The sequence below is a fragment of the Stereum hirsutum genome (assembly GCF_000264905.1).
Source record: "Stereum hirsutum FP-91666 SS1 unplaced genomic scaffold STEHIscaffold_15, whole genome shotgun sequence".
NCBI lineage: Eukaryota > Fungi > Basidiomycota > Agaricomycetes > Russulales > Stereaceae > Stereum > Stereum hirsutum.
In genome coordinates, this window is record NW_006763145.1 from 652,512 (window position 1) to 665,337 (window position 12,826).

The 12,826-nt window shown below is 50.1% G+C and overlaps 5 protein-coding genes across 5 annotated transcripts; 2 read left to right on the forward strand and 3 right to left on the reverse strand.

The window, feature by feature from the left end:
* The first annotated feature begins 1,896 nt into the window (after positions 1-1,896).
* STEHIDRAFT_171319 (uncharacterized protein) lies at positions 1,897-4,498 on the forward strand. Its single transcript, XM_007308450.1, has 10 exons — positions 1,897-1,980; positions 2,048-2,254; positions 2,319-2,395; positions 2,476-2,555; positions 2,617-2,804; positions 2,878-2,966; positions 3,025-3,131; positions 3,225-3,985; positions 4,043-4,275; positions 4,344-4,498. The coding sequence occupies exons 1-10, from the start codon at positions 1,927-1,929 to the stop codon at positions 4,432-4,434; spliced, it is 1,887 nt and encodes a 628-aa protein (XP_007308512.1). The 5' UTR covers positions 1,897-1,926; the 3' UTR covers positions 4,435-4,498.
* Positions 4,499-5,872: 1,374 nt separating this feature from the next.
* Positions 5,873-7,590, reverse strand: STEHIDRAFT_133994 (uncharacterized protein; the record flags this gene model as incomplete). Its single annotated transcript, XM_007308451.1, has 4 exons — positions 5,873-5,955; positions 6,038-6,454; positions 6,882-7,084; positions 7,115-7,590. The coding sequence occupies 4 exons, from the start codon at positions 7,588-7,590 to the stop codon at positions 5,873-5,875; spliced, it is 1,179 nt and encodes a 392-aa protein (XP_007308513.1).
* Positions 7,591-8,449: 859 nt separating this feature from the next.
* On the reverse strand, positions 8,450-9,767 carry STEHIDRAFT_84761 (uncharacterized protein). The gene is made up of 4 exons (XM_007308452.1): positions 9,335-9,767; positions 9,151-9,225; positions 8,946-9,067; positions 8,450-8,841 (listed from the first exon to the last, which is right to left on the reverse strand). Exons 1-4 carry the CDS (start codon positions 9,434-9,436, stop codon positions 8,706-8,708), a joined length of 435 nt encoding a protein of 144 aa, XP_007308514.1. The 5' UTR covers positions 9,437-9,767; the 3' UTR covers positions 8,450-8,705.
* A 1,211-nt stretch (positions 9,768-10,978) lies between these two features.
* Positions 10,979-11,914, reverse strand: STEHIDRAFT_160929 (uncharacterized protein; the record flags this gene model as incomplete). Its single annotated transcript, XM_007308453.1, has 5 exons — positions 10,979-11,099; positions 11,213-11,334; positions 11,439-11,513; positions 11,571-11,657; positions 11,717-11,914. 5 exons carry the CDS (start codon positions 11,912-11,914, stop codon positions 10,979-10,981), a joined length of 603 nt encoding a protein of 200 aa, XP_007308515.1.
* A 49-nt stretch (positions 11,915-11,963) lies between these two features.
* STEHIDRAFT_124519 (uncharacterized protein) lies at positions 11,964-12,512 on the forward strand. The gene is made up of 2 exons (XM_007308454.1): positions 11,964-12,267; positions 12,326-12,512. Exons 1-2 carry the CDS (start codon positions 12,142-12,144, stop codon positions 12,479-12,481), a joined length of 282 nt encoding a protein of 93 aa, XP_007308516.1. The 5' UTR covers positions 11,964-12,141; the 3' UTR covers positions 12,482-12,512.
* The last annotated feature ends 314 nt before the right edge of the window (positions 12,513-12,826 follow it).

Genomic DNA, 12,826 nt, shown 5'->3' on the forward strand with positions numbered 1-12,826 from the left:
GAGAGCGCTGCGAGTCGAAACTCAGCGGAGCGTTCATCAGGGCCCATAACCTGTTGAGCAGCGGAGGGTTAACGTAGTGGTACCGCTCTCAGTACTTACCTGGAGTAAGGCTTGGGTTGAGTGGCTTGATAGCACGCAGTGGTTGGAGAGGCGAGATAAGTAGTTAAGATTACAGGGCGAATGCCCAGGGGTTTATATACATGCAGAGCGTACAGCCTTAAGTAATACTATACAGCTGGACGCGTGTGAGAGAAAGAACAATAAGAAATAATAGTGTTGCGTCATGTGAATACAAGCCGGACCGGCGGACATAGCCACCGTTCAACACCCACCTTCGGTAAAATTCTGGCGGGGAGCTTGGTGTGAAGCGCCCAGGTGCGCAGACACCTTCCTATCCAAAAAAACACGATCCAGTCCCATCAAAACACGATCCAGCGCGCCTCCGTCACGCCCGCCACACTCCCTCCCTCGCCACCCTTCGCCGGCTTCCCTTCAGTCGCTTTGCTCAGACTCAACCATCCACGGCTCTGTAAAATTTCTCAGAGACGTGCCAATGCTTGAGAAAGCCAAAATTAATTTCTGGGCCGCTTCGCGGCCATTTCCAAAGTTCTGTTTCATTTATCAGTGATGGCATGTATTTATGTGCATGTACATGTTTCAGAAAATGTAGAAGTACGCTATAATAGACCTCGTGGGCACCAGCCAATTGGCGCACGTCTTGGCCAAATTGGCCGGTTCACCGACATTCATTGCTCACCCGCATTTCATCCTGACAGGATATAAAGGGTATCTAAATTCGTGTAAATTCAATTAGAAAATAATCTATGAGAACGAATTTCACCAAACAGGGATGGTCATTTTCTGCATGAGAAGTACGCACCAGCCAATTTCGCTGACGTCAGCGAAATTGGCTGGTGCCCACGAGGTCTAATATATGTTTTTTGTTCTCAATGCATGTATAACCTATTCCCCGAGTCCCTTACAACGATCGGCCCATAGAAATCAACCTACAAAAATGAATGCAGCTCAGACCGCACCTCCTTGCAGCGGTGCCACACTCAGCCACACTCCCTTGCTCTCCCGGCGTGTCGTCACTATCCGTCACGTCACGTCACACTGTTACCGTAGCGCTTTTTTTCCATTTCCCAGTTCCACTTCCTTCCTTCCTTCCAAAGCGTGACGCATTTGTTTGGTGTTCTTGACAGTGATGCGTCGGCCATGGAGGGCCACACTAATTTCTTCGCTTTCGACTACCTCCTCCACTATATGCAATGCAAGTGACGCTTCCAGGCGACTAGTGTCGACCACATATATACACGGATTGGATGTATCACCAGCTGGTCACTTCGCCTCTTCGCGGCTGGCCATAAAGTTAGTGTTGAATATGACAGGCTGAGTACGTACAAACCGCCGTTCTCATCTTGATTGGAACTATGTGGGTAGGATGGAGAGACGGTCCTTCCTGGGAGTCGGATAATATGTGTGCCATATCCATTTGTGAAACTCGAGTTGTGGAACAGGAAGTCGAAACGGAGCTCAAGCAAGGCTGACTGAAAACTGGTGAAAATGATGTGGCGTTCGTGGGAGAATACCCGACGGGTTACGTAATAAACTCCGCTTCCTGGAATCCGCTTCCCTTTGTCTCTTTCGCTCCGAGTCTTCGAATTCTCCAAGCCGTTGACGGTCTCCATTTATCGCATACTCAAACTTTATAGCATCAACGTTTACTATCTGTGTATCTGTTATCCTGCTCTCTGGCGTGGGAGGCTTGAAGAAGCTATACTGCTCAAGCAACGAACATTCCGACTAGTAGTAGCCTGAGGTATCGTCTTGACTCTTCGTTAAGACGCGCTCTTTACAACCATCTCGAACGCTGAGGGATAGACGGGCATAAATACGCAAAGTAGTATAGGGAAGCTCCTTCCAATGATAGTCTCAACCAACACGCTGTCGACTTTGTCACTCGATATTATCTACGAGGTATGTTCTGTGGTCTGTGTGTCTTTGATGAGTTACTCAATGTGTGCGCCCCACAAATGTCTGTCAGATACTTAGCCACCTGAGACCTGATGACCTACTTCACGTATCTCGGGTCTCCAAATCCTTTCATCAACTACTCACGTCTCGTCGAACTGCCTGGATCTGGAGAATGACCTGGTCCAACGTTGGCGATGATATAGCACCACCTCTCCCTGAAGACATATCTGAGGTACTAGCCTGGACGGTACTAATCTTTGGTGGTACTGGCTGTCAAGTAAGCACCATATACTCTTCTCTTTGTCATTCTACACTATCTCATTGAGGAATTCTACTCGTAGATGTGTGGCTCAGAAGATACTCAGGAAATCGATTGGGCTCTTCGTATCCGGGCCTGTTCGCCATGCACTATCAAAAGGTCAGTCAAACTATGTAATCATACTCTTCATGGTGAGAAGAGGTGAAGTAATGGTATTGACTTTGCGACCGGCCTTCAAGTGTCACGTTCTCGGTGCCCAAGTCCATCATCGGAGTTAGGAAATTTATGCCACTCCTTCAAGTCCTTCCCAGATCCATGTGTAAGGGCCCTTCATGTCCTCCATCGACCATAGTTCCTACTCAAACAATCACCATCCGAAGTTTATCCTAGGCATTACCGATCAATGACATGGCCTAATATGGTGTCGCCATATTTCCTGAAAAATGATGCGGCCAGACTTGCGGAAGAGGTAGATGCTGTGGCTGTTGGTCTTGAATCAGAGGAGTCGTCAGCCAAAATCGAAGAGCTCAGGGAAGTAAAGGCTCTGGCATATGACAAGGTGCTGAAGGTGAGGATGTCCACAGCTGCCGACTATCGATAATGTTGACGCGCTTGTAACTTCCCTTGTTCATTATTCTTAGCATGCCAAGTCCTGCGTCGACTGGGCTGAGCGCGTGGTAAAAGAGCGAGAGAGAGTGGATGAAAGGCGGAGGGCGGAGAAACGTCGACAGTACGCCATTTATTGAGATAATCTAAATGATCGACTGACAACGGTTGACGCTGCTTAGTATCACGGAACGTCTTCATTCTTTGGGATATACTCACGAGGAGACTTCCTACAGTACAATTTGGAACGAGCCGGAGTTAACGAGCAAAGTCCCCTGGTCTGACGATTGTGAGTGCATCCCTTATTCTGATATTCTGATATCATCACTCTGCAATCAAACTTCGGGAGCTGACTTCTTCTCAATTCTTCTCACTGTTGCAGTATGGACAACTATCGAACCCAAATTTGTGGCAATACTTGAGGCTGAGAAAGCGCGCCATATTCAATATGAGCGTCGTTTCCGCGAAGAACTCATGGAGGGTCAATATCGGAGTCTTCTACTCGACAAGCCGCCTCTCTCCCTTGCCCTCTATCCTCAACCTCACGAGCTTCTAGAGATATCTTCTGATCTTACTTCACTTTGCGATAATCCCCTCGTCGCCGAAGCAGGCTTCTTCGCCCCATTCAGGAACGTGATCCTCCAGATGTTTACGACGAGCATCGAGCAGTGGGCCACTGAGCGCAAGAGCAGAATCATGTCGACTCTCATACCTCCGTCTTCTTCCGGCTCGCTTCCCAACGCTTGCGGGACGTTCGATGTCCCCTTCGAACTCACCCTCGCAAAGAACGTGTACACAGCTGAGGCGAAACCAGAGACCCCTCTGTTTGGTGCTGAAATCTTCGCCTACCGTCATGATGATCATGAGCTAGACAAATCATTTTCAAGCTCCCCATCCTCGGCGCTGAACATTCCAAGGTTGAACAAGGCCGCTCAGCGTACTGTTCTTGCGTTGTTAGAATTGTGCGGATTGGATGGAGCGACGACGACCACGCAGGAATTAGATCATCGGCATGACTTGTTTGTGTGTGAGGCCTGTCATTTACAAGCTGCGAAGCTACAGACAGAGGAACCAGAAGGGTCGACTGTTCTCCTAGACCTTACTTTCACGGGGCGGCGCGCAAAGATGAACTGGAGGGAGGCTGTATGTCTTCTGTCACACCGGTCATTGAGTTTCTGCTGATTACATATTCTTCCCTAGTTGAGCCATCAGTTGAAACTCCCTGAGCACGACGTCCCTCGATTCACGCGGAGCACAGACGAGATGAACAAAGGGCCAAGCGTTGTTGAAGTGATGGTCGACTTCCGATCGTGGACACAAGGAAGCTATATATGGGGGTGCGGACATTGTGCTGTCCATCTTCAAGTTGAGGTACACAGCGGTTCTCAGAGGTGGATGGAACGAGACCCGGTTATTCAGCATCTGAGAGATAGGCGAGTCTGAATCATTTCTATTTTCAGTTGTTGTCTGCTTACGCCTCGCCTGTTCTGCGTACGTATAGCCATGATTTGGGCACACGCGAGCCTGTAGAAGGATTGGACATCTATTATAATCCCTCGTTCCCGATGGCGGAGATGATTATGCGACTTTGATGAGGCTGAGAGTGTTGAGCTCTCTTACAATAAATGTATGGACGTCGATGCGAAGTAATATGCCTCCTACCTTACTCCTTCCCTGCTTGTCACGGCCTCATTATCTATGCAATGTCTACTATCTCTCAGACTCTGCACCTATTCCACTACCGTACCTTGTTGGTACCGTCTTAAGTTTGAGCAGTGCTAGACTTGTTGGCCTCAGCACTTGTAAGGGTGATGGTGGTGTCTTCCCGACTCAGCCCCTATCTGCGCCACCCATGCCAATCCACCCAGCACACCACCAATTGCAAACTTGCACCTGTACAGGTACGCATCTCTTGCTGGTCCTCGTTCCTCGAAATTGAACACCGCATTTGACTACTCACTATCAGGCCGGCGGGACCTTACCGTGTCCGATAAATAGTCTGGTCGTCCATGCACCACAGTAGGACCCCCGGTGATAGAGGGCGAGGACGTCCACTGATCCGGACAAATTTTGGGCACTTTGGGGGGTAGGCTGTCCGCCAGTCCCGACAAAAACCCGCCGGAGGCTGTGGCATCAGCCCCAGCTTGGGCCTCTCTGGGGTCACTGACGGTCCGAATGGCAGTTTGTTCAATGTGAAGGGCAAAATAAGCCTCACAATGTGCTCAAAGAGCGATTCTGGGGCAGGCCAATTATTATTATTCTTTTATTTTATTTTTATTTTTGGAGGCCGTACCCGAAATCCGGACAAATTTTCGTCAGTTCGTCGAGGTTCGTGGACGTCCTCGCCTTCTATAACCGGGGGTCCTACCACAGTCTGTCGGGTAACAAGATCACCGTTGGCTCGATGAACAAGGATCGGAGACAACAGACGAGATGATCCCAGTTTGAGTTCGACTTATCTCCCTTGCGATCACACCTTGAAAAAACAGAAAGCAGAGGTAGGTTCCGTAGCACGCTACAGTACGCTACCCATCCAGCACAATAAAAGTAAACTCCCAAAACCCATAAAAAAAAAGTAAGAGCAAGGGAGAAAAGAAAGAGAGGAACGCAAGCGTTCCGTACGTAGCAGATAAAGTAGACATCAAGTCATAACTACCGAGGCATGACCAATCAAGGTATCAAGGTATAAAAGTGATAATGAAAGCAAGCAGCTGCAGCCAATCAAGACCGTAGCGAAGCGGGGAAATGGAGAGCGTATAGATACAGCTTGAAAGCAGGATATTTGGATATCAGGATATCAAATCGTGAGAGCCATCATGGAAACCAGAATAGAATAGAGACAGGACGGATTGTTGAGTTTGAGCAGTGAGATGCAGAGAATGTGATGTGCGGATTGCACGAAGCTGGCGAGGGCAAGACTTGTTGCTTGTTGCGTCGCCGTGTTTAAGTGTGTGCGTGTTTGTCGTGAATATGTCGGTGTCGGAAAGGTGTGATGAAGCGTGTGTCGGTCGTGGAGGCTACTCGTGGAGCTTAGAGCGTCTCCGTGATCGCGACCGAGAAGTCAGAGAAGTACGTGTTCTGGTCCTTCGGCGATGCATAGTCCTCCGTCGAGCCTGTAAAGCACCAGAACGATAAGCCTCCAACCTCTCGCCACAAGTACGACATCAAATGAATAAAATAAAAATAGAAACTCACCACCAAAGAAAGTCTGCATCTGAACCCCCCTAATTCTCCCCGCATCCCTCGCCCTCAGAATCAAACCACTAACATTAATAACACTCTCTCCCCCAACAAACAACTCCAACTCCCCATTCGCCTGCCCCACATCATTCAACCTCACCCTCTGACTGATCGTCGTCCACCCGCCCGCGACGAACGAGAACGCGCCCCTGCCGACCGACGCACCGTACGTGGGGTTGCAGGTCGAGAAGGGCGCGACGTCGCAGACGGCTTTGTTGGCGGTGTAGTCGCCCGAGGCGTCGTCGTAGGGAGGGAGGTAGGTGTAGAGCTCGCCGGCGGAGGCGGCGCGCCACATGAGACGGGCGGAGAAGCAGGCGTCGGAGCGACGGCCACCGGAGCAGGAGATGGAGTCGTCGTAGGAGTCACCGCCGACTGTGAATAGGAATGACGAAAGTGTCGGAAGTGTCAGCAGGGTTCGAAAACGGTGGGAAATTACAATGAAAAATCATGAGTCGATTGATAAGTATCGCAGGGTTGAGAGTTCGTGGTAGATAAATTGAGCAGTGGTCCACTGACTCTGCTCATTGGTCTATATTCATGTGGACATTATGCGCCACAAATAGGGCCTCCACAAGGAGTGGCACCCGAATCAATATCGTGAGATGGTGTTCCATAATTCGGCATGACACGCGACTCGGTTAGGCATGCCCGTCCGTGCGATACAGATCATAAAACCGGCAATCATCTGAGCTCAACTGCCAGCACATCTCGAGTGCTCCAATCATTTGTGCTTTCGAAAAATGCAGCCAGATAGAAAAAAAAAGATAATGATAGAGCGCGACATAGGAAAGATACTCACAAAGACCTGGCAGCTTCCCACCCTTCTGCCACTCGAACCCATCCTCAAACATAACCGAATACCCAAACGTCGCCTCCTTCGCCGTCGTCAGATCCACAGCGTCCGGACCAGGCGCATAGAAACTCAACCCTCCCTCCGGACTATGCGTGAACGTATAGCTCCCTTTAGGGTAATGCGCCTGCATCGACAGCTTTGAGTCCGAGCTGGACGAGTTCGACGCAGAAGGGGTGGGCGATTGCACATAGTCGTGGGAGAGAGCGGAGATGAGGTTCGTGAGCTGGAAGGTGGAGTCGGAGAGCGGAACCGAGTTGTCGGCGCCTGATACGGTGGACCAGGACGAGGAGGCAGATTGGGAGACCGGGAACAGGATCGAGAGGAGGGAGGACAAAGTGGACGAGGAGGAAGAAGAAGAGGTGCTTAAGTTGGACGGGTCCGTGGCGACGGCGGAAGCGGAAGCTTTCACAGAGGAGGAGGTGACAGAGGGAGAGGGAGAGGCCGATGCGGTGGCGGATTCAGTCGTGACGAACGAAGAGAACTTGGACTTGGTGGAAGAAGAGGACGAGGCGGAGGCGGAGGTGGCAGAGCTCGTGATGGCGGCGGATGCACTGGAGGATCCACCGTGGTGGCACCGGCGGACGTGATTGTGACCACCGAGGGGAAGGGCAGACACAGCGGATGCAAAGAGAGCGAAGAGAGCGACACAGAACATGGTGAACGAGAACATGGCTTCAATGGACAAGAGGGTGGGTGATTTCCGGGGTATTGGATGGAAGAGGAGGGGAGGGGAGGAGGATGGGAGGAGGGACCGACAAAGAAAGAGGGAATGAAGAAGAAAGAGCCGGAGTCGACAGGCTTTTGTACCCTGCGCTGTGGCCCAAAGGGGACCAAATTCCGCATGGAGAGAACACGCGAAGGCACCAGCGCTTTGAGTTTTGGGCTTGGCATGTGGCGAGCGTGTGGCGAGAATGATAGCGAGAACATAGCGAGGTTCAGAGGCTGGGACAGAAGAACCACAAAATTACACAGGTCATCGGTATGCTGACCAGTAGCTGCACGAGTCGCAAAAGCCCAAGGCCGACCGATGTCCACAACCGAGTCCGCTCGAAGAGGGTGAATGCATCGTGACGTCGGAGTTGCAGTCTGACAAGTGAACCTGAGATCGCTTACTTACAAATTTTCCTCCATACAGCACTTGCGGAGAAAATAAGTACATCAATCAGGCATTCTCTACGCCTCGATGCCATCACCCATCAGGCTGAGAACGAGCTAATAGTATACTCATACGTGCCGCTGGCTCGCAGCGAAGTGAGGGCCGAACGAGCGTGATGGCCCTCCACACAAGGGAGGGTTCCGCCCACACGTTTACAGTAAGGAGGATTCATCAGAAATTATCGTGCCAGAGGTTGTGAATGAGGTGAGGTCGAAAGGGAAACGATCAACGATGATCCTTTTTATAGCAGAGACCGTTGCCAACGGCGCCGCAGCAGCCCTGGTGTTCCGCTGATGCTATGTTTATCCTACTCAACTTTGATGTTCAAGTTTTGTTCGCCAAAAGTAGAAAGAACGTAGGCACGTAAAGTGTACTATTTGGAAGAAAATAAGCCCTTGTCAAACAACTAGCGAGCAACACTAGTACTACCATAACGAGTCCGTGTCGTCACCGAAAACAAAACAAGGAACGAAACAGTAATGCAATGAAGTTCAAGTCCATGGTCCATTCGATGCTACATTCTGCCTACAAATCACATCAAGTTGATGCATAGTGGGACGGAACAGACGAAGTAGCGGGTATCATTGACGAGAAGGTCGAGGTTTCCCTAAAGTTCAACGGCGACCAACGGAGCTCGTCGTGGCCGCATAATGCAACCAATCGTCAAAGTTCGTATACGGGATCGTAGTCCCCGTGGCCGCCCAGTCGAGCATAGGCGTCCACCATTCATTGATCACATCTTCTGCCGAGCTAAGAAACACACATAGGCGTCAGTAAGCAGTATACAATGTACTTGAAATAGAAGGAAGTGAAGTGAAGAGAAGGGGTTGGATATGATTCGAAAATGGACGCACTCTGGCCATTCAGTCGACCCGACATCGCTCAGCGCGCTATAAATCAGATCGATATAGTTCTGTTGGGTAATGGGACAGCCGCCTTCGTCCCAGGCGCAGTCGCCGACGATGCCTGCGTAGATCTTTATCATACAAGCAATGCAGTAGAACGGCGTCAGTTAGATGGGAGAATTTAAAGAAGGAGAGGGAAGGGGGAGGAACGTACGTTATAGTCCAAGTGGGGTATTTCAGTCGCGTTCGCAACTGCGGGGTTCTCGCATTGAGCTATGAAAGCGGTTTTCTAAAGGATTCATCCGGTGACCGATCAGTACCGAACGCAACATAGGAGAAGGCCAGAGAGACACAGTTGGCACAGAGTGAAGAAAAAAAAAGGGTGAGAAAGAACGTACAGGATCGCACGTCGCGGCCGCAACACAGCTCTTCACGCTCCACAGCGCCGTCGTCCCATTGTTAGAGGCAGCGAAACAAGAGCCCGCCTCCATACATACCATCAAAACCGTCAATTAACAATTTATGAAAGGGGAAAGGAACGCCAGAGTGTATCCAGCCAGATCAATGATAGAGGTATGAACTGTAGAAAGGAGGGAAAGAGGACAAAGAGAGGCTTACGAGCACAACACAGGCCGGACTGTACACTTCATTGTATATCCCAACGTATTTCTCCGCCTGTACGCATTGCTGAGACGGGAGGTCTGCACGCTCGATGACATGGACATCACGCTCGATAGCTGCTGCGAAAGTAGAGGTAGCCATAGCAGCGAGGAGCGCGAAAGAAGTTTGGCCGAGGAGCTGCATTATTGAGAAGTTGTGTGAGGGAGGGCGAGCAAAGAGCAATGAGGATGAAATCAGGGATTTGAATGAGGAGAATGTGAAAGTTTATATATCTGGGCAGAATTCAATATCGGGATCGGAGGCCTGGTTTCAACTGAGCTCATGCAGCATCAAGACGGCGTGATTCTGGACCACGTCCACTGCAGGCCGAATTACATAGCAGAGGTTCCGGACTTCACAGTCAAGCCAAAGGGCACAGTTGTGGACACGGAGCATGAGGTTCTCAAAGGGTCTTCCGGGGTAGGTACAGAACGCATCACCGATTCCGGTCTGCTGATGACAAGCTGATGAGGTTGGAATGAATGTCAGTGGCATAAACCGAGAACTAATCACGAGGAGCGTTGAGGTCAAAATTCATATCAAGCTCTTCTTGTCTAGTAACCGGCGTGCTTAAGCCGCAGTATAGACATAGGCACAAGGTGGTGGTAGGCCGGCATCATTCCAAGTCAACTCCTGCCAGGCCTTCAAGACCGTCAGAGCGTGTACGGAGGTGTACGGGGGAAAAGAGTCAGGTTCAACATCAGAATGTGTTGCGGCAAAAATACGACTGCAATTCTCGATAGTGGAACAGAGCAAGTAGGAATGATAAAGTTCGAGGCAGGAAATGGTCATGGGGGAAGGACAACGGTATTTTATCGTGGACGGGTAGCACCGGTACGGAGAGAGCCGAATCATTGACACGCTCAGGGTGGCGCCGATAGCACTGTGGCCCCCTGTAGTTGAGCTTTGCAACGATATCGCTCCACTGAAAAGCAAGGCCCTGTGTTGTACTCCTTATAACGGAGACACAGTGAAGGAGCCTTAGAAGCACGCCCTCAATTTCTTTACCGATGTCAAATGTCATTGTCCAGCCTCCATGGTCGATCATTTATCTAGTGTGTGGATTCCTGAATCGATATCATGGCAGACATCTGCTTTGTAGGTGATCACTTGCACGAGAAGAATATAAGCAAGCACAATACGTTATTTATTATAAGACGTTATGCGCAACTATCGAGCAACACAGCCACACTAACGATAATACAACAAACGAGTGAAATATTCAAGTAAGTACTCTACTCATTCGAGCAAGTGTTCAAAGTGCAGAAGTCCATTCGACGGCAAACTGTCCTTCCAAATCGTACTGGCACGCGGAAGGAGCAGAGGAAGTAGAGGGGTATGAGAAAAGTAAACCTAAATGACAAAAATTGACGGTTCGACGTTTAGTCCGACACGGCGTCATAATGCAGCCAGTCGTCAAAGTTCGTGTAGGGGATCGTAGTTCCCGTGGCCGTCCAATCGAGCATCGGAGTCCACCAGTAAGTGATCACGTCTTGGGCCGAGCTACAACACATTACAAAGAACCGACATCAATATTAGACCTAACATGGTTCCGTGGAGTAGGACGGGAGCGCGTAGGAGGACTTTAATGGACAGCATTCAGAGAGCAAACATACCTCGGCCAGGTTGTCGACCCAATATCACTCAGGGCGCCATAAATGAAGTCGATGTAATTCTGTTGGGTGATGGGACAACCACCCTCGGCCCAGGCGCAATCACCGACTATGCCTGCGTAGATCTATGGATTGGGGTGAGGGAAGAAGGAATGGTAGAAGAGGGATAAGAAAATCATTGCATCAGTCGAACAAATAGTTGTGAGGATATGAACACAGAAAGTCTTACGTTGTAGTCCAAATGCGGGATATCGGTAGCGTTTGCAACAGCGGTATTCCTGCATTGCGCGACAAAAGCGGTTTTCTAGTTGAGGGCACAGTAATAAATACATGCTCGAGAGAGGAAAATGGAAGGGCATACAGGATCGCAGGTCTGAGCAGCCACACAGCTCTTTACACTCCAAAGCGCCGTGGTCCCGGCTTCGGCAGCAGAGAAGCAGTTGCCAGCCTATAGCAACACATGATCATCAGTCAGTACTCGAGTAGAAACGGATGTGAAGGACTTACGAGCACGGCACAAGCTTGACTATAGACACCATTAATACCATATATGCCAACATATTTCTCGCCCTCAACGCAGTTTTGGGAAGGGTTGCTATCGCGCTTAACGACGTTGAGATTTCTTTCGATGGCTGCACCAAAGACTGAGGTGGGCATGGAGGCGAGTAGGGTGAAGAACACAGAGAGCGTGCTGATGAGCTTCATGATTGAGAAGGTGGAGATGTTCGATGAGAACGAACAATGGCGGAGGAGAGGGGAAGTCGATAAATTCAGAGTTGGACTGGGGATAACGGACAGGCTTTTATACTAGACGGTCAGCCAGAAAGTTCGTTGCAGGATCCGAGGCTCTCTGCTAAGAGCTCGCACAGCATCGAGGAGCAACTCTAGGCCACATCCGAGTCCGTTGCTGACAAGATCAAAGTTCGAGCTTAATGCAATGCAGCCGAAAATCGTATTCGTGTCCTATTCTGAGAAGATTATCACCTTATTCAGTACGTGTGCCTCCGGGTAACGGCCATATTCCACCAGTTCTCAACAAGAGTACCCAATGGTTGCATCTGTTTCCGCATAGAGCATGAGGTCGATCCACATGCAATGCAATATGAATCGGCGTACGATACCCGAAAGGTCATCAAAGTTCCTGACAAAGGATATCTGCGAGTCAAGGTAAGGGCTCGTCGCCTTCGATGGCGCTCTGGGGTCCGGGGTGTACAGACCGTACTGTGTATACCGTTGCAAAGTGAAGGTGGTACAGTCAGGCTATTGAGCTGACCTTGACCGACGAAGCTTGGAGACCTGGGAGAGAAATAGAACTTGTGACCACAAGAGGTGAGTGAAAACTTCAAGCGCAGAATCAAGGCATTCCGACTGACAAAAGTCGAAGGTAGTAGCTGAGGAACGAGGGGAATGGTCTAGAACAGTGTTGTTTTGTGGAGAGACGGGAGAACCCGGTACGTCGTGAGCGTCTAAGAACCAAGGTTGGAGTGGCGGCAGGATTGTGGCGTTACTTACAACAGGTTACGCAGAGTTCTCCTACGCAAACTGAACAACCATTCTTCCTTGATCTTGGTGCCCGGTCCACTGGTAGGTGAAAGAATATGGGATAATAGACGGGAG

What these genes read in the sequence shown, in the direction of transcription:
- STEHIDRAFT_171319 (XM_007308450.1), top strand. Translation starts at nt 1,927, where the DNA reads ATGATAGTCTCAACCAACACGCTGTCGACTTTGTCACTCGATATTATC. An exon ending in CACTCGATATTATCTACGAG is followed by an intron (nt 1,981 to 2,047) that starts GTATGTTCTGTG and finishes AATGTCTGTCAG; the next exon opens with ATACTTAGCCACCTGAGACC. An exon ending in AGGGCGGAGAAACGTCGACA is followed by an intron (nt 2,967 to 3,024) that starts GTACGCCATTTA and finishes GACGCTGCTTAG; the next exon opens with TATCACGGAACGTCTTCATT.
- STEHIDRAFT_84761 (XM_007308452.1), bottom strand. Translation starts at nt 9,436, where the DNA reads ATGGTATGTATGGAGGCGGGCTCTTGTTTCGCTGCCTCTAACAATGGG. An exon ending in CGGCCGCGACGTGCGATCCT is followed by an intron (nt 9,226 to 9,334) that starts GTACGTTCTTTC and finishes TGAATCCTTTAG; the next exon opens with AAAACCGCTTTCATAGCTCA. An exon ending in GGGTCGACTGAATGGCCAGA is followed by an intron (nt 8,842 to 8,945) that starts GTGCGTCCATTT and finishes TGTGTTTCTTAG; the next exon opens with CTCGGCAGAAGATGTGATCA.
- STEHIDRAFT_124519 (XM_007308454.1), top strand. Translation starts at nt 12,142, where the DNA reads ATGCAATGCAGCCGAAAATCGTATTCGTGTCCTATTCTGAGAAGATTA. An exon ending in AGAGTACCCAATGGTTGCAT is followed by an intron (nt 12,268 to 12,325) that starts CTGTTTCCGCAT and finishes GAATCGGCGTAC; the next exon opens with GATACCCGAAAGGTCATCAA.